We start from the raw sequence: 23,951 nt of genomic DNA on the forward strand, positions 1-23,951 counted from the left end.
CACCAATGTACCCAGGTGCACGCCTTTTGGTTATATGGCAGGGGGCACATGACAAAACGGTGTGCGCTCCAGCCCCACGCCACTGAGTCCTGCCCCCCTGCAGGGAGGGTGTGGGTCTCGGTGGCAGGCAGCCACAGTGCCTACCTGGGCCACCCGTTGTTGCCAAGCCCTGCCCCCTGGCCTCCGAACAGCTCAGCATTTGCCCTCCTCAGGCTTTGGGGACAGCAGGAGCTGGTCTGCAAAGAGGCGGGGAATGGGGCTTGGTCCAAGCCCCGTCCCCAAGAGCTACCCCGCCCTGCTCACAAGCAGAAGGACATGGGGGGCTGGAGCACAGGGGGCACTCAGAGGAAGTGTTGTCCCTGGGCACCATTTCATCCTGTTTTGTTAGAAATAAAGAAATGTTTTCTTTCTGTTGATTTTATATCTTTAAAAAGGCCAAATTGTTCTATTTGCTACATCTAATATGTCAGGGTCTGTCCCCTCGCTGTGTCTGACAGTGAGGATGATGGCCTGTTATGCTGGTCTTTTGACTCCAATGGAGGTGAGACCTCTGAAGCCAGACCTGGCAGCAGTGACTCATTGGAGGATGAGGAACCAGCTGCTGCCACACTGGCCTATAACAGCCTTTCAGAACCAGGGCCAGCTCAGCAAGCACTCCCAGAACAGTCCCAGAGCTCACTTCCAGCCTCCCCAGCTTGCAGTCCTTCTAGTTCCCCTACCTCGCTAGAGCAGCGCCGGCAATGGCTGCAGTGGGACCTGACAGAGCAACGGTGATCAGCCAGACTGGCTGCTGGCAAAATGTGAGTGCTCATAGACTCGGCTCCCTGAAGCATGGCAATTATTCCCACATGGATAAAAAGGGCAGGTTGCTGCTTTGTGCCTTTGCAGACAACAGCTCATGTTGATGGCTGCCCTGCTCTGAACCTTGTGTTAGACCTGACTTTCGGATTACAACTCTGCTTGTGGACTTACTTTGTGTGAACTGTACTGACTTTATGTTGCTGAACTTGTGGACTTACTTTGTGTGGACTTTGCTGAACTGTTCTTGAGGACTTAGTTTGAGTGAACCTGGTTGCAACAATGGAGCGGTGAGCTTCTGTGAGTTTCTTTGTCTAACTTGTATCAAGTAAAGCTGTGAGTTTCTTTGCCTAACAAGTAAAGCTGTGAGTGTTCACTACACCGTGCCTTGTGCCTCCTTTGTGGCCAGCCCGTGACATAATATTTAATTGATAATTCTGGATTGGTGATAGTTAATATTGCTTAATCTGCATAGCTTTTCATCTTATATTATTCTTCATCTACACTCATCAATAGGGCTCTTGTTACTCATTAGGCATGATAAAAATAAACAAAAGGAGCAGGATTTTTATAACAGAACATTGCATACCTACAGCAGAATTATTAAGCAGACTCCTGTAAGTAATTCACTTCACATCTTGTTTGGGCCAGGCCTCTGCCTAATACCTCCTCCTCTCCTTCTATTAGACTTGACTGGTTTTCTGGACAATTATGTATAACTCATTAATGTATTCTCCTTGACAGATGTTTTGATAGTGGCATCAGTAAAATAGGAGGCAACCTGCAGCCACAGCGAACTATTCAGCCAGCGAGCAACATGGGATACCCCATGTCTTTATGGGCGGTAAGCCCCTGCCACCTACCTGCTTATGATAACTGTTTGTGCCAGGCTATGTGAATTAATTGAGCAGTCATTCACCTTGGATTTTGCTACAGGCTTTCATGTAATTGTAGCACTCAAGACTATCTGCATATATTCCTCCATGTGATTTAGAATATTATTTCATATATCGCTGAATTATAAAGAAGTAGGAGGAGTAGGAAGAGGAATAGTAGTTTGTATTTATATCCCCCCCTTTCTCTCCTGTAAGGAGACTCAAAGGGGCTTACAGTCTACTTTCCCTTCCCCCATCACAACAAACACCCTGTGAGGTAGGTGGGGCTGAAAGAGCTCCAAAGAACTGTGATTAGTCCAAGGTCACCCAGCTGGCATGTGTTGGAGTACATAAGCTAATCTAGTTCACCAGATAAGCCTCCACAGCTCAAGTGGCAGAGTGGGGAATCAAACTCCATTCCCTAAATTAGAGTGCACCTACTCTTAATTACTACATTATGCTGGCATAAGGGATCATGAGGAATAAATAAGGTTCACATGTGCATTTTCAGCCAGCACTTTATGGCAGTTTAGTAGGCCCATTAGATGATGAAGGAACAAAAGATGTGCTAAAAGATGACAGGGAGATTGCAGAGAAGCTGAATGAATTCTTTGCATCTGTCTTCACCCAAGAGGAGGTGAGGAAAATTCCTGCACCTGAACCAAGCTTCTTAGGAGGTGAATCCGAGGAACTAGAGAAGATAGTGGTAGACAAGGAAGAAGTTCTGGCAGCCATGCTACCAAATCCCCTGGCCCAGATTGCATTCATCCAAGAGTTCTTGAAGAGCTCAAGCATGAAATTGCTGATCTTCTCACTTTAATATGCAACTTATCCCTGAAATCTGCCTCCATCCCTGAAGACTGGAAAATGGCCAATGTCACACCAATCTTTAAGAAAGGGTCTGGGGGGACCCAGGAAATTACAGGCCAGTCAGTTTGACATGTGTTCCTGGTAAATTAGTAGAATCTGTCATTAAAGATAAAATTGTTAAACATGTAGAAAAGCAAGACCTGCTGAGGAAGAGTCAGCATGGCTTTTGCAGAGGCAAATCCTGTCTTAAAAACTTACTAGAGTTCTTTGAGGGTGTAAACAAGCATGTGGATAAGGGGGAACTAGTGGACATTGTCTACTTGGATTTCCAAAAGGCTTTTGACAAAGTTCCTCACCAGAGACTATTGAGAAAACTCAGCAATCAAGGAATAAGAGGGAAGTCCTCCTATGGATTAAAAACTGGTTGAGGAACAGGAAGCAAAGGGTGGGTATAAATGGGAAGTTCTCACAATGGAGAGATGTAGGGAGTGGTGTCCCCCAAGGATCCGTTTTGGGACCAGTGCTCTTTAACCTATTCATAAATGACCTGGAAGTAGCGTGGTGGCCAAGTTTGCAGATGATACCAAATTATGTATGGTGGTGAGAACCACAAAGGATTGCGAAGAGTGCCAAGCGGACCTTGATAAATTAGGTGAGTGTGCTAAGAAATTGCAAATGCAGTTCAATGTAGCAAAATGCAAAGTGATGCACATAGGGGCAAAAAATCTAAACTTCACATACACACTACAAGGGTCAGTGCTATCAGTCACAGACCAGGAAAGGATTTGGGCGTCTTAGTTGATAGTTCCATAGGAATGTCAACTCAATGCATGGCAAACTCTATGCTGGGGATAATTAGGAAAGGAGTTGATAATAAAATTGCAAGGATTGTCATGCCCTTATATAAAGCCATGGTGCGACCACACTTGGAGTACTGTGTACAGTTCTGGTCGCCACATCTCAAAAAGGATATCGAAGAGATAGAAAAAGTGCAGAGAAGGGCAACGAAGATGACTGAAGATTGAAGCACCTTCCTTATGAGGAGAGGCTGCAGTGTTTGGGACTCTTTAGTTTGGAGACAAGACGTCTGAGGGGGGATATGATTGAAGTCTATACAATTATGCATGGGGTAGAGAATGTTGACAGAGAGAAATTTTTCTCTTTCTCACAATACTAGAACCAGGGGGCATACATTGAAAATGCTGGGAGGAAGAATTAGGACTAATAAAAGGAAACACTTCTTCACGCAACGTGTGATTGGTGTTTGGAATATGCTGCCACAGGAGGTGGGGATGGCCACTAACCTGGATAGCTTTAAAAAGGGCTTGGACAGATTTATGGAGGAGAAGTCGATCTATTCTGTGGCTACCAATCTTGATCCTCTTTGAACTCAGATTGCAAATGCCTTAGCAGACCAGGTGTTCAGGAGCAGCAGCAGCAGAAGGCCATTGCTTTCACCTCCTGCATGTGAGCTCCCAAAGGCACCTGGTGGGCCACTGCGGTAGCAGAGTGCTGGACTAGATGGACTCTGGTCTGATCCAGCAAGCTGGTTCTTATGTTTGTATGTTCTTAGTTTTCAGCAGGAATGAATTCATTTCAGTTTCAGTCACTTTGTACTCAGGCCCCAGTGAGTCTGGACATAGAAAAATGTTTTGGACACTGTGTTCCAAGTTTTTTCTGGACCTCGAGCTGTTTCCCCAGTACAAGAGAAAAGAGCTGAAGAATGTATTTGCTTTTTTAGATACTGTGCAATTGCATAACATTAATAACTAAAAAAATCTATCCTTATGCTGAAGTACTTTTTTAAAATTCATACTAAGAATAAAAATAGTATGTTCAAGAACAATGACAACTACAGGAAAAAGCAAATTCCTTATTAAGATATAGCAATGGTCTCAACTTCATTTTCATACTTTAGAGTTCATTGTACAACCTAATTTTTATCTGTAGCATGTCTAATTTTAGGAGAAAGTATGTAAAACAGCTAGCATGTTTTTCATCATTGTGTTTCAATTGTGATAAAATATTTTTGTGAGTTAAAGCATTGTTTTTCACTCATTTTATTGCAAAATACAGTGTTATGGATGATGAAAAGCACTAAGATGCCCAGCTGAGTAGTCTCACTAGGCAACAATATCAATTATTTCATAAGAAAATTTAGTCAACCTGTCAGTTCTGCACCTGTACCTAAATTATGTCTGTTCTACTCTCCTGTGTCAAAGCATAGACTTTTTATGTTCTTGTGGTTTCCTTCGCATAGAGTGTACATTCCCTTCAGACTGGATTTTTGGTTATGCACACTCCCCCCTTCAAAATTTACTGATTTACTGAGATTAGAGAATCTCCATGGTTTCCGAAACCTGGTAAAGTGCGACATCCCCCCCCCCCCCGCTGCACAGGGAAAGTGAAGGGAATCGGCATGTGTTTTGCTTTCTTTGCGGTTTTCACTCCTTTCTCCTTGCCCCACCCACCCACCCACCCACCCAACAGCAGTTCCTCCAACTCTCTTGGCAGCATTATGGAGTGATCCAACAGGCTTCCTCTTTTTTTAATTTAAAAACTTCAGGTCTATCAGTTGAGCAATAGATCCTTGAAACTGACATTAAATTTGTAGCCTAGCAAAGTAAAGCTAGACCACAGACAGCCTATCCCCAAAGGTGGCAGGCAACCTCCCAAGAGGGAGGTTGCATGGAAAGGGAAAGGAAGTGGTGAGGAGTTAAAATGGCAATTTGGCTGGGGACACCCCGCAGCAGGAGGATCCCTGTTTAAATAAAAAATGTGCAAAGGGAACAGCCATGCAGGAAGCAGTAAGTGCAGAAAAGCCCATAGATGTAAAGACTTAATACTCATGGGGCATTCTGGAATACATTTTAGTCCTCATGAAAAAGATGAGGCTATCTAGTTCTCACACGGGGATCTAAATGAGGTAGCAGTTACCACTCACTCTTTTCTGACATAAACATCTGTGCCCCTTTCCATCCTACCACTTGGAGCTGAAATCTTAAGAGAACATTCCTGGGTGCTAGTTTCATTAAATAAAATGGGACTGACATTCAAAGACTTGCTTAGAAGTGTTCCCTAACTCTCACCATCAGGTGGTTCTGGATATCAAATTTTGCACTGGGGAAAATAAAGGAGATCTGAGTCCAGACAGTAACTATTCAGACAAGTTTGTTTTTGATAGCCCTTGTGGTTCACCATCTACCAATCATGCTTGTTCCAATAAGGATGCTTGTGCTTTTGTGATCAGCAGTTCCATTTTCTGCCAATAACAGCATGGTTTCACTGCCATGGGGTAGTCTTTCTAATTCTATGGACTCATGAGTCCTGGTTGCTTCAGTTATTCCATTATTTGAGACTGCCTGCATTACCAGGCAGACTTCTTTTGTGTCCAGTGTTAGAAAGGAAGGGCAATTGGGGGAGAGAGATGCAAAAGCTAAGGTATTAAAAGTAGACAGAGCTAACCATTCCGAGGGAGTTTCAGGGGGCTTGGAGGAATTTGTTTGTACTAACTGACTGGTAAGCTGGGCTACAGGTGGATTACCTGCCATGAAGATAGGCTGAAGGTAATGATTATTTGATTGACTGATTTAGGTCAGCATCCTAAGCCCTGCCTCTGAATGGCAGGCAACTAAGTTCATCGCCAGCATATATCAAACTACAACAACATGCCAAGTCACACTAGTGGCACACTGCCATTGGCCTGGTTTAATTCTGGTGGCTCTCTAAAAACTGGCAGCTTCAGGGATGGGTTGAGGATGGGCCAGGACTTAGCTGGCATCCTAAGCCTCTTCAGTCTTGGTTACATCCCTAATGCTGGTATGTTTTGCCAGCAACCCGGGAATAGCTTTAAAAATCCCTAAGCAGTTAATGCAGAACTGAAGTTTTGGTGAGATCACTAAGGGAGAAGAACTGTTCTCAGGTTGCCACCCATGCAGCCTCAGGTGGCTGGGGTACCCAAAGCAGGGCCTCTAACTCCAAATTTCCAGGAATTTAAAAAGCTAGAGTTGACAACCCTGGAAAATCAACAAATCTACAAACATCTTGTTGCTGTGGCAGTACATTGTAAGAGAATGTGGTGGCTTTGTAGCACAGGAACCAGCACAGAAAAACATTACAGGGGCACACTGGATCAGCAAAGGTTGCTATGTTTTCTAAATGAGAGGAAACACAAGCCTTCATTGGGATACAAAGAAGCTTTGTGATAAGGAGATGTTATTTAAAATCTGAACCACCACAGACCTCCCTAAACCCCAGCAAGGAGAACTAACGATCCCCCGGAAGGAATATCAGCATCTATTTCAGTTTGGCAGATGTCCTAGAATTCTTGTACCCACCAAAAATTGGGGGTCTCCCTGTGAGGTATGAGATCAAAGCACAAATAGTTGGGAGGGGTGAATCACAGGAATGTGGCAACTATACTGGTTCCAGTCCTTTCCTGAGAAGTGGTTTATGGCACCACTGTGAAAAAAGCATGCAATCTGAATGAGGCAATTTGATATTCTTCCCCCCTCCCCTGCACTTTATACAAGAACTGTGAATAAAAACTGAGGATTTCGAGGCTCTGTATCAATTTGGATTCTGAACTGATAGTCTGGCAATTCTGGTTTGTTAGCTGCATATCCTTCTTTAAACTCAGAAAAGACCTGATGTAATTTGGTCTTTGGTCTCACCATTGTAATTTGCTCTCATATGTTCTAGGGCTAGCTATTTGCATTTCAGGAGGCTCTGGGACTTTGCGGTGAGCTCTGAAAGGCAAAGCGCTCTGACAGAGAATTCCATATCGTTAATAAGTTCATGAATTTTCGTTTACAACAAAGCTGCAATCCAGCACATATTTAAAAGGTACTTGAGCGAATTTATCTAAAAAAAATATCTGGGAAAATTCATAGGGGTTCCACAGACTTTAACTGGTTGCATAACAATACTGCAGCGTTTCAGTATTTCAAAAGTTTATCTTAAATAATTAGTTGTGCACGTGCCTATTCGTTATAATGACACGGACAAAGTTCAAAAATATAACATTTCCACGAATTCACGCAGAAGTTAGGCTGAAAATCTAAGGAGCGTGAGGCAACTTATCGAACTGTAGAAGATAAGAGAGAAACCTGCCTGCCTGTTTGAAAGGCATAATCTCTGCCTCTCACCCATGTGTAAACAATATTGCATATACCAGTTACCCATCTAGAAAACGCGACTCCCCGCCCATCTAATGAATATTCATATTTATTTACATGCCCACCCTTCCCTCTCCTCGACGGCCATTTGTAGCCTAGCAGAGCCTGCTGAGGCTTTCACTCCGCCGAAGGCAGCCGCGCGGCAGAAGGAGGAGCCTGTGACTGGCAGCTGCCCCCGAGCGGCGGGCGGGTTGTGGTCCTCGCGCCTCCCTTTGCCGGAGTTCAGTCGCGCGCAGCGGCCAAGCGGCGTCCGGGCCCGTGGTGGTGGTGGCAGCCCCGCGGCAAGCGACCCAGCAGCCGAACAGCGCGGCGAAGGCAGAGCCTGCCGCTCTGCTCCCTTTTAGCCCGGCCTGGGCTCTTTCTCGATGGCCGCGGGCTGCAGAGACGGCCCGGGGCAGGAGAAGTACCGGCTGGTGGTGGTGGGCGGTGGCGGAGTGGGCAAGTCCGCCCTCACCATCCAGTTTATCCAGGTGAGGGGCCCGGAAGGGGGGCGGCGGCTCTTTCCTTTCTCTGCAAGCTGCCCAAGGGTGGGGCAGGAGGAGCTCCGCCAGACTGTGGGGCCCCCTCCTCTTCCTCCGCCGGGCTTGGAGCCTGAGGGTGGGGAATACCTTGGGGACCAAGTGCCCGCGCGAGCCTGAGGCAGGGGCTGCATGGGGCGAGACGGGTTCCTCCTCCTCCTCGGGTTTGGTGATCGGAGGCCTCCTGGCCAGGATCTCTTTGCAGTGGGGACGGGAAGCTGGCGCTTTGGGCTCTGCCTGATCGCAGAGTTCTCCCCCCGGGGGGCGTGCAGAGGGAGGGGCGGGTCACTGGCTTCAGGCTGCAACGCTTCTGGGGCCTGGCGGCACGGATCCTCCACGGCGCCCTTCTGATCTTGACTGGGGGCTGTTGAAGAAACAACTTCCCAGTCCCAGCGGTGTATCATTTGGTGGTCGCTTGAGACATTTTAAGGACATTTTGTCTAAGCGCTTTCGTGCGACCTTGAGCAAGTGGTTTAACCCCGTGGCGCCACAGTTGTGCCTCCCTGCTGCTATGGGAGTCGGTCTTCTCGAACTCAGTGGAACAGGCTTTCTGCTAGGCACATGCAATATCCCAGCGTAAACGGCCAGCTGATGCTTGTAGTAGTTTTGTCTAGACGTATATGCTGGAAAGAAATATGTGCTTTTGGGAGCGCCCCCCCTCCCCATTTTTGTTTGCAACAGGTCTGTGCACTTTAATCACTGTCTAAAAACGAGCATCGTGAGTAGCCAATCAGGTGTCATATGTGGTGTGGATGTTTAACTTAGCTGAACTCATGCTTAGGGAAACAATATTCTGGCATGCAAATATGTGGTAAACTGCCTCTCCCTCTTAAATTTACTTCTTACACTATCAGTGTGTAATAGCTCCGAGTTAACTTCTGTAACAGGAAGTATTTGCTGTGTTTTAAGTCTTGATGCTTGTCCTTTGTGTTGTGTATGAGAGAATTCTCATCCATATGAGTGCAAACTCTTAGGAGAAAAGGCAGTACACGTGTGATTGATCTGTACCTTGCAGAAGAAAAAATGAGAACGCAGAAGGTTGAGTAGTTACCAGCTTCTCTCAAGTCAGTGATTTTTTTAAAAAAAATACCAACATGGCCCATATCACTCTGTAATCCATGTATTTTGGGAGGTGTTCAGACCTGGGTGATGGTGGTGGTTAGGATTTTAGGAGTTTCAGTAGCTTCTGAGAATAAAATTTTAGATTTGTACCCCAGGCCCTCAAAATGGAACCCAGGAACAGACATCAAACAAGGCACAACCAATAGCTACGAAAAAATACTCTTCAATCTGTTAGGCTTCCATAAATAAATCAGAGGGCCCCTGAAATAGCAACCAAGAAGGGGAGAAACAACTTCTCCAAAAAGTGCAGATTAGGCTCAAATTAGAACTCACTTCTGTGAGAATTGTTTTCTCCTTTGGCAGTATTTCATAAATGTTATATAAATAAAACTGCCTTCTCTTGTGTGCTGCTTTTTATATTATTATTTTATATGTATCTTGGGCATTTGATGATCAAGAATGCTCTATTGTGGTGAAAAAACTTGAGGGAATTGGACTCCTTACCATACTGACATAGAATCATAGATTCATAGAATTGAAAAGGGCTGTACAGACCATCTAGTCCAACCCCCTGCTCAATGCAAGATCAGCCTAAAGCATCCATGACGAGTGTTTTTTTCAGCCACTACTTGAAGACTGCCAGTAAGCAGTATATAGCAGGGTTGTGATATTTTGCAATTTGGTAGTTATGCCTCTGTTGATACACTCTAAGGTCACATTACTTTTTTTGCTTCATCACACTGACTCATATTCAGTTTACAGTCCTTCAGTACTCCTTGAAGTGTTACCCAGTACAGTCCTTCAGTGTTACCCAGTACAGTCCTTCAGTACTCCTTGAAGTGTTACCCAGAAGTTTTCCCCCATCACACATACCATAGGATACTTGGTGACAAATGTATATATGCCATCATTCTACTGAGCAAAGTTAGAAGGCTTTCTGCAGCCTGAGGTAGAACACATGCAACTGAATGTGGTGATATTAGAGAAGTCTGGAACGAATGCTAGTAAACAGTTATGAAAAGCTAGGTGATTTTTTTTAAAGAAATTTTTTTATGGGAAACTGAGGTAGGATAGATTTAGGCTACATCTAAGTGGTTTGAGGTGGGTGAAGGGATTGGACACTCCATCCATCCATCCATCCATCCATCCATCCATCCATCCATCCATCCATCCATCCATCCATCCATCCATCCATCCATCCATCCATCCATCCATCCATCCATCCATCCATCCATCCATCCATCCATCCATCCATCCATCCATCATAGTTTTCCTTTCTCATAGAGTATGAAGATGGATTGTACAGTAAAAATCAATAAGATGATACATGGGCAGCCCAATACAGAGAGGAGGCTGTATCCCCCTCTGGAGGCAGTGCAGGTTTATGCTGACAGATTTGCCCTCCCCAGAGGTATTTACCCTGGGATGCCGGGCCACGGCGCCCAGCTCTGTGTCGGTGCTCCCACACTGCCATGAGTTGCTTTGGTGTGGTGGGGACGTTCCTGGAGTGGAGCGTACACTGGTCAGCTTCCACTGTCCTTTCAGCCCCCTTGGACCTGGAGAGCCAGCCTAATTTCTGCTTTCCCTTATGGGGACATTTACAAACTTTTTTTCTTTTTACTTTTTGGGCTTCCTGCATCATGGGAAAACCTTTTAGAGGGGTGGGGTGTCACCGTCCCCACCCTCCAGCTATCTCTTAATTGAGGTGTTAATAAGTAATGTAACAGGACTAGGAATTGCAGAAATTTGAAATGGAGCTGTCATTTGAACAAAGCATATATGTTAAACATGACATGTTAGCAATGCAGAACATGGTGTTACTTTAATAGATGAACAGCAGCTTCTCCTGGGTCACTTTGTTATTCTGTAATCTTATCTCTTCTATGAATGCCATCCTGAACAATTCTGTTTTACATAGTTTGAGAAATGCTAGGAGCATGGGAGTATTTCTGACTTCTTCAGGCAGGCCCGCAGGGTGAGGCCCACTTCAGTGACGGCATGTTTTCAGACAGTTGTTGATCTTGCCCACATGTAGGATGACATCTGCAGAAGGCCCTGCTCAGATGAGCAAAGTTGTCACAATAGTACAGAGGTGGTCTTGCAGATATGAGGATCCAAGACCATGAAGGGCTTTGTATATGATAACTGTCGATTCTGCACAGCAAATGTATAATGTGTTGCAGTCATGATAAAGGAACCAGTTTTCCTGTTCACAAGCATTCCGTGTAGGCATCAATCGGAGCCCATGGGAACAACCTGGGTTGCTGTTGCGCCTTCACACAGAGATGCTTTGTTTTTTTAAAAAAATTCTGGCAAAACATACGTAGCTACACAGGCATGCAGAAATGAATCCCAACAGCCTTCAGATCGTCCCACAATACGATTGGCTGCACCTGTGTAGCTACTCAGATGCAACCCACAATATTAAAAAAAGAAAAAGGTGCCTCCCTGTAATGGCAGGGCAGAGGCAGGTGGATTCTCCAGCATGGTGGAAGGGAGGAAAATAAAGTGCCTCCTGCCTGGCCATTTGCTCAGCAGTGGTTCCAACCCAGGATTTTTCAAAAGGATCGCTACTTTAGCGATTTTCCAGAAACCCAGGTTGGGGGAAATAAAATGGGGCAGACTTGTTTTGGGTGTGGGACCTGTGCGAAGTCCCCTCCTCAAAAGGATTGTATGTTGTTCTATACTCGTCTCTTTTGGCCCATGCAGAATCAACCAGCCAGATGGGCTTAGTAACTGATCAGTAGGCAGTGGAGTGACTGAAGAAGTAATCTTCCAAGCTTTGCCTAGCTCCTGATAATAACCAAACTGCAACTTTCTGCATCCAAGTTCACTCCAAGCAGAGACCTACATAGAGTGCCTTATTGTCTTGATGTTACTATGGCATCATAGATCCAGGTGGCCAGATCAGCAGAGTCAAGATATTGTTCTATCTTCCATGCTAAATGAAGTTGGAAGAAAGCATTTTTTGTGGCTGAATTAACTTGCTTCTCCAGCAATAATGCAGTGTCCAGAACAACCCATAGACTCTTAACCAAGTCAGAAAGGGTTAGTTGAACTCCATCAAAAGTAGGAGGCACAGTGTCCTTCCCAACCAGTATTGCCTCTGTCTTGCCAGGATTTAGTCTCATTTGTTCACTCTCAGCCATTTAACCACAGCAGTCAGGCAGTGGCTCAAGGCCTCTACCACATCACTAGGATATTTGGATAGAGAGAAACAGTGTCATCAGCGCACTGATGACATCAATTCCTAAACTACCAATAATTTCTGTTAAGGGCTTTACAGAGAGATTTAAATAGCATGGGGGGTAGGATCAGGGTAAGAGTGCACTCTGAGGAACCCGACTGGACAGATTCCCCAAATTGAAAATAACTGGTCTCCAACGGTAACTCTTTGAGTTCAGTCTGTGAGAAATAATTTAAACCACTCTGTTCAGTTCAGTTCAGTTTCTGCAAGCCGGGGATGTTTTGAGTGTATGATCCCTCTTCATTTAGAATGAACAGGTAAGATGAATGGAGACCGTATTTATGTTGTCCTATAGAAACAAATGCAACTTTGTAGTATGATTTTTTGTGATGTCTGTCTGTCTTGCACAAAAGGACCAAACGAGTCAGGCAAATAACTCACGCAGTAAGGCCATATAAGGCAATTAAAGTCATGTTGTTCAGGGGAGGAGAATAGGGGTGGTCTGGCTGTGCCCAAGAAAGTTGAGCGGTTCAACAGAGATGATCAGCACTGACACAGCTAACAACAGTGGCATTAAAGCTGTCATTTGGCTTTACTTTAGTATCAGTGGGGATTGTTTATGCCTCTTTGGAGTGTTCTTTGTCTGTTTGCATGGCATCTGGTAAAAATATCTCAGTATCTGTATTGCACTCAGCTCATGTTAGAGGTGGAAAACATTTGCTTTGTATGGGCATATAGGCATATTCTGTGCTAGTCTCCAATGTTTGTGCTTCTAGAGCAGAATCAGAGTCCCTCTCTGCAGTCCTTTCCTCATAAGCATTCTCTGGTGTGTGCTGGAGCTTCTGCTCTTTCCCTCCTTCCCACTCTTTTTTTTAAAGGCCAAATGCATCAAAATCATGGAAATGCCCCCTGTGTTTTAGAATCTGGTACCTGAAGTAATTGTTTCATGGCACTTCTTGACAAAGCTGTCTCTAAAAGAAGTTCTGTTGAGGACTCTGCCTTTTTTTTAATGAGGAAGCATGATCACCTGGTCCCTCAAATTGATCTCAAATGTGTGTTTAATTTTTTTTAAAAAAATACAATTGCTCTTACATTGCTCAGTGGAATGAAACGGAGAAAGGTAGGATATGAGCTCAAGTATGTACTCCATTCTGCTTTTCTTCTGTAGCTTGTTTTCTCTTACTCTTGTTTTCTCTCATGACTGTTTTAGTTCATTTTGCATGCATTTTTTAAAGGAAAGCTTTCATGAAATATAACTCAAGTTCTTTAAAATATATTTTTAGCTTAGATGGAGACTGCAATGCAATTTCGTAGTCTGAATAGGAAAGCAAATCTGTTAAGTAGGTTATAGGAGAAGCGAGGTTCCAGTTTATGGCAGCTGTTATCAAGAGGGTGGCTACTCTTAACACATAACCTCCTGCTTCTTTCTCATACTCTGACCATTGTAACACTTCCGCGGCATCTTAAAAAGAGGAATTAAAGTGATATGCTTGTTCTCTGTGCTGTTACATTATCGAGATGTAACTGATTATGGAATATTTGATAGAACTTGTACTCCAGAATAGTCTCTTGCTACTTATAATCTAAACAAAAATATATGCTTTTTAAAAGGCCCAAACAATTTTTTTGGTGATGTCACTACAGCTTCCAGACTGATAAAGCTGAAAATGAGAGCCAGTGTGCCATAATGAGTGTTCATTTACAACTTAGCCCTGGTTTGAGTTCAAGGTCTGTTCATAGCTGACTCTGTGTTGGATTTATTTATCCGCTTGAATCTCTGGTGTTGCATGGAAAGGAAGTTCTGAATGGCTTGCCTTGTTTGAAATGCTGGGGTTAAAATAACTGTTATCCTATTTTGCTAGGCTTATTGGTGGATCTTTGCAAGTGGATGGAGATAATTAGTTTATCCCTGCATGGCTGAAGCTGTAGTTCAGAGAGTACCATTCAGACTTCTATAGCTTCTATAGTTGATTCTGTCTGGATGCTGACTCTGCCTCTTTGCATCCTGTGTAATTGTAAATTCTGTGTCATTGTAGCTATGTTGTTCTCTTGTTTTTAGTATAACAGTTCTGTGGTACCATAAATACATGTTGTAGCATCATCTTCTGGGAGCTAGAGTCATTTAGATGCATAAATTGGTGTTGGGGTTATTTTATTTTATGCATTTTGGGGACAAAAGGCAAAGATTATGATAATGGTGGGTTCTTTGCATTTTTCTCAGTAGTGTTCTGTGGAGATTAATATTAGTGGCAAACAATTTAACTGTGGTTATAATCACAAAATATAAAGTTACAACAGTACTTATACAAATCCTTTGATGGTATTGGCAAAAAGCCCACGGAAATATTTAGAATTGTTGATTAGCTTCAATTTAAGATCTGTTGTGGGAAGAGAACTTGGACGTATGTATGCATAAGTGGAAAACAAACAGTCTTCTGTTTTCACAACTGCCATATTATGCATGGTTTCAGGGTTTTTAAAAAATATATATCTTTTTTATAATCCTTACCTCATTTGTCCTTACAACAACTGAGACTGAGCTCTACTTTACAGATTGGAAAATGGATTCTGAGTGGCAGTGAATTTACCCTAAGGTCATCTAATATTGGGATGGAAACAGCTTTGTTACATCTGACTCACACTTCACTTTAGATGGTGGAGGAGGAAGAATGCCATGTTTGTGTTATGTTAATGTTCTGAGTACTGTCAAGCTAAATTCTGTGATAAATGTATGGAAATGTGATATCTAAATTTGCAAAGCACATATTTACAATTGGTGCACCCTTATGATCTCTTAATTAATGTAGGAGGAGTTTTAATGTTATGCTGGTAATTATTAACAAAGAAACAGGAAATAAAGCTACCAATATTATAATGTTTTTATAGATCTACTGTGTGACCTCACTTGGAATACAGTGTGCAGTTCTGTTTACTGTATCTCAACAAGGACACTGCAGAGCTGCAGAAAGTTCAAAAGAGGGCAACCAAATTAATTAGGGGTTGGCGTACCTTTCCTATGAGGAAAGCTTGAAGAGTCTGGGACTTGTAAGTTTAGAAAAGAAGCAACTAAGGGGAACATGAAAGAGGTTTATAAAATTACAAATGGGGTGGAGAGAGTGAATGGAGAACTTTTCTACTCCCACAAAATACTAGAACTTGAGGGCATCCAATGAAGTTGATGGGCAGTAGATTGAGGATGAAAATGGTAAATGCTTCTTTACACAGTGATTTTTTCAAATGTGGAATTTGTTGTCAGAGGATATCGTGATGGTCACAGACATAGGTTTTAAAAGGTTATTAGATTGGTTCAGGGAGGATAGATGTATCAGTGGTTACATGGTGCCAGTGGTTACATAGTTACATGTATCAGTGGTTACATGGTGACTGGAGGGAACCTCTATATTCTGAGGCGGTAAGCCTCCAAATCCCAGTACCAGGAAGCAACATTAGGAAAAGGCCTCCTCTGGCTATGTCACCTGCTGTTGGACCTGCAGAAGAACTGGTTGGCCACTGTCTGAGACAGGGTGCTGGACCAGATGGGCCATTAAACTGATCCAGAAGGGTTGCTCTTGTGTTCTTTTTTGGTTGCCTTTGTTGACCTTTAACCTTGTTGGGAGAGGCAGCCGTGTTAGCCCTGTGACACTTGTCCTTAAAGGCCATTCTTGTTACATCTCTCATTCCAGGAATTGGCATTGTACTGCATGGTTTGCAGGGATTACTGTGAAACAACCTGCAAAATACTTCCAACAAACTAAAAATCAGATCTCTGTTCCCAACCGTTGAATAGAATATGCGCTGAACCAGAGGTGTTCTAGCATCCCTCAAAAGAAAAAGTACGTTCAAGCATGTGAGCATCTATTTGTTCTCTGAAATAATACTATTCATTCCCTCATATGCTGTTATTGAAATCTGGGTCACAGTTTTCTTCCCTATTTGTTTCAGTTCTGTGACATCTTGAAAGCAATTATTCAGTAGTCTTTGAAAATGTAATGTTGAGAATAACTAGATTGTAGAAACATATAGCAACATTAAGAAGATTATAAACTGTAACAACATTCCAGTTTTCAGCTATTATGCAGATCATTTAATAGAGGTGCTGAAGAACATGCAGATGCTTGGAAAGGACACCACAAGCTAATGAATTGTCACAAAGCCTCCTTACAAGCAGAAAAATGACCACTTTACTCAACAGCTGGAGGTTTACTCTAGAGTTTACTGCTGAGTTAACTACTTCTGCAACTAGCAAATGCTTTCTTTAATGACTGGAATGTCACCACAGCAATGCACAAGTAAGACTTGACAGTCTCACATCTGTCTGTGTGACATTTGTAGTCCACCTTCAGTATACACACAGCTACAGAAGACATGGTGCTTCTCTGTCAAAACATCTATTTAACTCCCCTGCCAGAGGAAGCAAGACGCAAGATGCCAACTGAACTATTTTTAGTCAATCATGAACGGTTATTAGGGATAATCCACCAACTACACATATGCTCCGATTATGAGAGGTTGGGCACATATACTTTAAGAAATGCACGTAAACAGCTAGATCAGGGTCTTTTGTCAGCACAGCAGTAAGTAAGTCATACTGCAACAAGGCATAAGAATTTGCATAGAAATTAAAAAACAACTATTCTCCAACAGGTTTTTTCATAATTGATGTTATAAACCATAAACATTTCCTTCATTATAGAAATAAGCCCTTGTCCAGGTCTTGATAAACTAGCACCACAACACAAGCCATCCACAGTTGTTTTCTATAACAAGACAAATTTGGGGGTTGGAAGTCTGCTGTATCTTTGGCAGAACCAGTTATGTTCTTCTGCCCAGAGTGCCTGGAACTTGACAGACTTTAGCAGTGCCCACCAGAAAGACAATGTGAAGTACTAGAAAATAGTTCCAATGTGGCTTATTTTTCCTGACCACATTTTTGTCATCAATATATATAATTCTCAGCAGTCTGTGTATACGTACATCTAGAGTTTGGGATCTTGAACAGATAAGACAGATCATTTTGCAAACTAGAAAGAAGACCCAAATTTGCAGAAGAATCTGAAATCTAAAAATTCAGATTTTGTTCAGTTTAATGGATTTTGACTGCTCTCCCCCACTGTGTGGACTCAAGAGTTGTGTACATAATTTAAAATGCAATAAAACAGTACAAGAAAACCACCTAATAGTCTAATAACATTTCATCACACCCAGATTACCCAGCACAGATGGGGAAAAGGGGAGGGGGGAGAAAAAAGGAAATGGGAGGGGAGGAGGGAGGCCAGTTATGATGGACAGATTGTCATAGCGGCCTTCAAACATAGGCCTGGCAGAACAGCTCAGTCTTGTATACGCCATGTTATTTTCTCTGTAAATTATTTTTGGGTTCAGGATACAATTTTGAAAATATAATTAAGCCAATACTGTGCGAACTCTGCTAAAGTGCTGTGAGAGCCAATAGTATGCCATGGAAAGTTAACATTCCTTCTGGGAGGTGAAACACCTGCCCTCAGAGGACGGTGTCTGCCGTGTGTCTCCCAACTTCCTGTCTCTGGCCTTGCCCCCTTCCAAGACACTGAATCTATTTGAAGCAGAGTAACTGGTTTCTTCTGAATGCAGGTAAGTTTTACATTTCTTCACTTTTAGTTGGGAGAAGAAATGTGCCTCAAATATCAATTTGGTGGGAAGCACTACATTACGACCTATTAGAATGAAGTGAGCCATTTTATTGCACTGTATATAGTGCAAATGCACCCCAAGAGGCACTAAGTTGTTGAATTTCTTGGAAGATCCAAATCCCTGCAATTAAATTGAGGTGGGGGGTGGGGGTGGGAATCCAAGTATAATGGACATCAGAGTAAAGTAGACATAAGTTGCTTTGTGCTATAAGATGTTCTATAGAATGTATGCAGCTGCTGCTGTCGAGTGTTTCTCCAGCTGTCACATACTGACTGGTCACAATATACTCTGCATTCTCTTTCTTCTTAACCTTAATGTTTTATGTTGTTCAACTCAAAGGAATGGCACTTAGTGTGAACCTTAACAGTTAATATTTGTTTTAAAAAGAAAGAACAATTGACACTTGCTCTTGTTCTTTATGCTTATTGAAAAAAATCTGTAGCTATTAGTTATACAAAATATATTTTGCTACAAGTTTATTTTTATACGGTATGCAAACAGAAGTTAAGAAAAAGCTTATTGCTGATGCTACTGAATAACCTAAGCTAATTTTGCTATATACGTAAACATTCGTAATTACAGTGAATCTGCTCTTTACAGATAAATTCCAAATGTATGAAACTCCATTGTTACTTTTTAAAAAAGTTTTGCCATTACTAAACCCTTATTGGTGCACTGTGATAAAATCCATCATATATTGCCAATATTGGATGCAGTTGATTCATATTTACAAAGCAGACAAGTTGCAGCTCATTTTTGGCAACTCTGAAGGGTTTTCAAGGCAGGTAAAGTTCAGAGTTTGCTTGCTGTTGCCTGTAGTAGCGACTGTGGGATTCCTTGGTGGTCTCCTATCCAAATACTAACCTGCATCGAGCCTGTTTAGCTTCTGAGATCTGATAAGACTGGGCTATCCTTGGCAATCCAAAGTATGCAAGGTATGCCGTAGTATAAAAGGGAAGATGTGTACACAAAACATTTAGCCAGTATGTTTAACTATTGTAATGTGTTTATTAATTTAAGACAGATTAAGCTGTGATCCCTGCATTTTCTGGTTGTTACAATCTCACTATTCTACAAGGGAAGCTGAATCTTAAAGCATTTTTGTATTTCAATGTATGTCTATCTGGGAACACAAGAGGAGCCATGCTGGATCAGATCAAAGGCCCATCTAGTTCAGCATTCTGTTAAGATAGTGGCCAGTCAGCTTCATCTAGGAAGCCCACAAACAGGAAGACTGCAACAGCAGAATTCTGGTTGTGCTCCCCAGCAACTGATTTGAAGAGGCAGACTACCTCTGCTACTGGAGGGAGTAGCTAGCCATGATGATTAGTAGCTATTGATAGCCCAATCCTCCATGAACTTGTCCACTCCTCTTTTAAAGCCTTCTAAGTTGTCAGCTATGGTTGCCTTCCCTTGTCATCTATACTTTACTCCCAGCAAGGTGAGTACTCATTTTACCAACCTTAGAAAAAGGCTGAGTCAACCTTGAACTAGCTACCTAAAACTGACTTTTGTCAGGATCAAATTTGAGTCATGCCCAGAACTTTTGACTATAATATTGCAGCTTACCACTGCACCACAGGGCTCCTACCTAGCAGCCTAAATTTGGCTTCTAGGACCTCACTGTTACGATAGGGAGGGGAAATGGTGCCTTTTCTTGCTGGGGAAACTCCTCTAGACAAAGAGTTCTCAAGAAAGTACACTAGTAACTAGCTCCACTGCTCAAGACCTCATAAAATCATAGAGTTGGAAGAGACCACAAGGGCCTTCCAGTTCAATTCCCTGCCACGCAGGAACACACAATCAAAGCATTCCTGACAGATGGCCATCCAGCCAAAAAGGTGACTCCACCACATTCCAAGGCAACATATTCCACTATTGAACAGCCTTACTGTCAGAAAGCTCTTCAAATTGTTTAGGTGGAGAACCTCTAGACTGATCCACTGAAAAGGTGGTCTTCCAGTGCAGTACTAGAGCAATAAAAAAATTACATGACCAATCTGGTAGCACCTGTGCAGTCTAGTACATGAGGAAAAGATTGAGAAAAATATTCGAGGTAAATAGATTGTACCAAATGAAGCCAGTTAGGGGAAGTAAAAGTGGTTGAATTAAAGAATGGATGGGAAAAGGCAAAACAAAATACAGGGAAAAGCACACAGCAACATTGTGTACATTTGTAACATTTTTCAAATGAAAAGTGTTCCAGTTGAACTAACTAAGCTCAACATGTTACCTATTCTGTAGCTATTCTTTAGAGCTTGTGCATAGGTTCTTGCTGTTACAAGTCAAAGGAATCCTTAACCCCTAACCAACTTCCTGTGGACCCAGTTTCCACTGGAGATGGAAGACAAGAGAAAATTCCAAATGTACATATATTTATGCTAAATGGAATTCCATCGAAGCCATCCTCCTTTCTGACCCCGTCCCACATAGATCCCCATCTCTTATGTCAGACACTACTTTTACTAATCAGAGCTATATACAGTGTAGTCCCACTTCCACCAAGCCCTGGTAATGGTTTTGAAGTTCAATGAAAAATAGATGGTTTGATCCATTACAAATTGTCCTCTGACCAAAAGTGATTAAGTCTGCCTGAATGGTTCAATGTGGAATGGAAGTGGTTAGCTCATTCTCATGGAATCTCTAGTAATTGAAGACCCCAGACACGCTAGATGACAGTTTTGAGTCTTTGCAAGTTTTAGGATTTCTGTCACACTCACAGCTGTACTTCCCCACATTATTGGTTCCAACATGATTACTGACTCCTCTCCAGTGCTATCTACCAAACTATCAAGATGGTGGGTGATGTCTGCAACCTTTGCACCAGGCAGGCAGCTCACCATGCGCTCCACATGCCTGTCCAAGACCCAGTTATCTACGTTCTAATTATCAAATCTCCCAGTATGACAAGCTCCTATTCCTTTGGAGGAATATTCTTGGCACAAGAGGATATCTATTCATCCACCAAGGGAAGAGTCCTGTCTAAGGGATCATGTCCTTTCTCTTCAGAGTGATGCTGTGCTTCTGCATGGCCCTCTTTAACTGCGATTGTGGAGGAGCTGTCACACTGGGATTGTGATGCAAGTATCATATCCCCGAAGGCTTTGTCATTACCATTTCTGCTTCTCAGCTTCTCCAGGTGAACTACCTTGGCCTCACAGAACACCAGGAAGTCCTTTCACCAAGCACACAGCCACAACTTCTGTCCAGCAGGCAGACAGTAATTCCTGTGACACTCCATGCAATGAATTGGGTAGCCTTTCCCAACTCCTGCGGGCTTTCTGCTTTCATAACTTTAATTTCACTTCTTATTTTGTGGTGTGTTTACCCAGGAGATGAAAAAGGATTGAGTGCCACTCAGTCTATGCCCTATTCTTCTCCTGTACAGGTCAATTGCTCTGGCTTCCTCGCATGGATTCTAATTTCACACAGGATCTTATTTTGCTAGGCTTCTTTTTATGGACGCATTGCTGCTGTATTACTTGGACTCTCTGGAATACAAGACAGTGAGGGAGCCCAAGTGACACAGCAGCAGAAGGTCTATCTAGAACACAAGAGTCCACACTCAGTTTAAAGTCACACAAACCTACCATCATTTCAATCCAACCTTAAAATCGGTACAGTATTAAATTAGAAATTATTGTTGCCAATATTCTTAATTTTATACTGGTGTTGTGGCCTGTTTTTCTTCCCCAAAGCAGCTGGTCTTTAAAGAACTTTTTAACTTGTTTTTTTTAATGGACTTTGTATGACAGGACCAGTAGAGGAAGTGGTAAAGGCGTACTAACACTTAGATTAAAATATCATTGTTGGAGTTCAGGGAAAATGTACATGCTTGGTATTACAGTGTGAAAAGAAAATGAATACTTTCTATTTAAAATTTTAGCAAATAAACTTGAATAACTGCTGCAACAGCATATAATGTTAGTTCTTCATTTTGATTTTAAAAAGGGTGAAGACTAGAGCTAGAACACTCAAAGTTTCCTTCAAGATTAACATTAAATTTGTATGGTGGTTATGTTTTAATGGTCTTGCCTTGGAAAGATGAGACATTATTGTTGTAGTTGAGATTGGCAAATGGATATAGAAATGAAAATGAAGACTCCTGTCACTAGTACCTGTTGTAGAAAGATGCATGGCTCTGAAGAACCACAGTCAATGCCTCCCACCTCAAGAACCAACACAAGCCCAAAAGAACCATACCAGAAACCGGTCCAATGGAACCACAAGCAAAGCCTAAGAGAACCTTGGGGTGCCTTTCCATCTTTTCCTCCTTCAACACCTTTGGCCTCTCTTCTGGTTTTCCCTCTGAAGGGCTGCTGGGCTCTGAAGGAACCCAAGAAGGAGTAGCAGCCTAAGCAGCAGATTCCTGCCCCGTGCCAGCACCTGCAGTCACCTCTGCTGGTGGCAGTGCTCCAGCAGCAGCCTCAGTGAATAATGCTGTCCAGGCCTTCTTCTTTGCACCTCTCCCGACTGAGGTTGGGATGGTGGAAGGCAGCAGAGGACCAGGTCTCTACAGAGGTGGGGGGAACACAGCCCCCCTCCTCCTCTTCATTCCTCTAGTTTTCTAGGGCTCAGCTTGCCATAACAGCTCAACACAACAGATAAGCAAACACCAGAAAATGAAGGGAAGGAGGAGGAACAAAAAACTGAATGAGTTTCCCTTCCCCAGACCCTGAAACCCAGAGAAAGAAACCCAAAGGGAAAAAAAAGTAGACTAGGGATGAGAAAATACACAAAACCAAATGAAAGCCCCCCAGAGCATCCCAAACAAGGGCAGTCATCTAAACTGCAGAGGATATCCCCAAGAATCACACAACCAAACAGGAGGAGACAACCAGTCTCTCAGGCCTCACAACGCTTTTTGATCTGACTTCCTTCTGCCCCACACCAAAAGAGGACAAGAGTGTCCAACTAAAAGATCACTGGCAAGCCCCCCTCCAACACCAAATAAAAACAGCTCAGGAAAAAAACCCAACAGAACCACACTCTCACACACGCATACAGATGTACACACAAGTTCTAAAAATCAGAACCCATGAGACAACTTTTAGGAATACAGTGGGGAAACAAAATACAACCAAACTCAAGGCATTGGAAGACCCCAAGGCCCCCCAGCGTACCAACAGGCCAAAGAAAAAATATGCAACAGGCACACTTCACAAAAAATAAGATAAACCAAATTGTTTAAAAATAAACCAATTATTTCAGAATCCAGTGCAGGCAGGCAGTAATCCAAGGGTTCAGTACTTGAAGCACCAGAATCTTAGAGGGAGGAGCAGCAGATAAAGCCAAGCTTTGCATTGAACTCTCTGAAACCTCTGTCTGTAATGGAGTCTGCTGAAACCAGACCTCTCACTCTTTGACCATACACTGAAAAGTTTGAAATAAATCTAGACCAAAGACACCTTCTATGGTTGGCCAAAGAACAGTATGGTTGGCCAAAGAACAAAGAACCTTAAATCCTATTAGACATTGTAACTCTCTGCCCCCACTTCTACCCTGCGCTCTGTAGAGGTTCTTGTAGTCAACATTAAGACTGCAGCAACCTGGCAGAAGTGCAGTTCAAACTGCGTTGCAGCCATTGGCCCCTTCAGGATGCCCCCTCCCTCCTGTTGCCCTGGTAATCAGCCACAGGACAGGAAAAGGACAACAGGGAATTGCTTCTTCCAGAGCAATCCAGCAAAGGGGGGCACCTTTACTAGCTCAGTGAAACCCACCAGAGCACCAGCCAAGGTAAGTTCTTTAGAGGGCAGTTAAACTTTAAAGCCCAATCACCAGCCTCACAAATGAACTTTACATTTTGTAAAAAGATTTTTTTAAAACTCCCCTCCCTCTCAATCCCTGACGACTT

The 23,951-nt window shown here is 43.0% G+C and overlaps 1 protein-coding gene across 1 annotated transcript in view; it reads left to right on the plus strand.

Annotated features, from left to right (window-relative positions):
- The first annotated feature begins 7,740 nt into the window (after positions 1-7,740).
- Positions 7,741-23,951, plus strand: part of RRAS2 (RAS related 2) — a 62,627-nt gene continuing 46,416 nt past the window's right edge. The window contains exon 1 of the mRNA XM_048485556.1: positions 7,741-8,130. Within this exon, the coding sequence (XP_048341513.1) occupies positions 8,026-8,130 (105 nt within the window). The 5' untranslated portion in view covers positions 7,741-8,025. The remainder of the gene's footprint in view (positions 8,131-23,951) is intronic.

The sequence above is a fragment of the Sphaerodactylus townsendi genome, linkage group LG02 (genome assembly GCF_021028975.2).
Source record: "Sphaerodactylus townsendi isolate TG3544 linkage group LG02, MPM_Stown_v2.3, whole genome shotgun sequence".
NCBI lineage: Eukaryota > Metazoa > Chordata > Lepidosauria > Squamata > Sphaerodactylidae > Sphaerodactylus > Sphaerodactylus townsendi.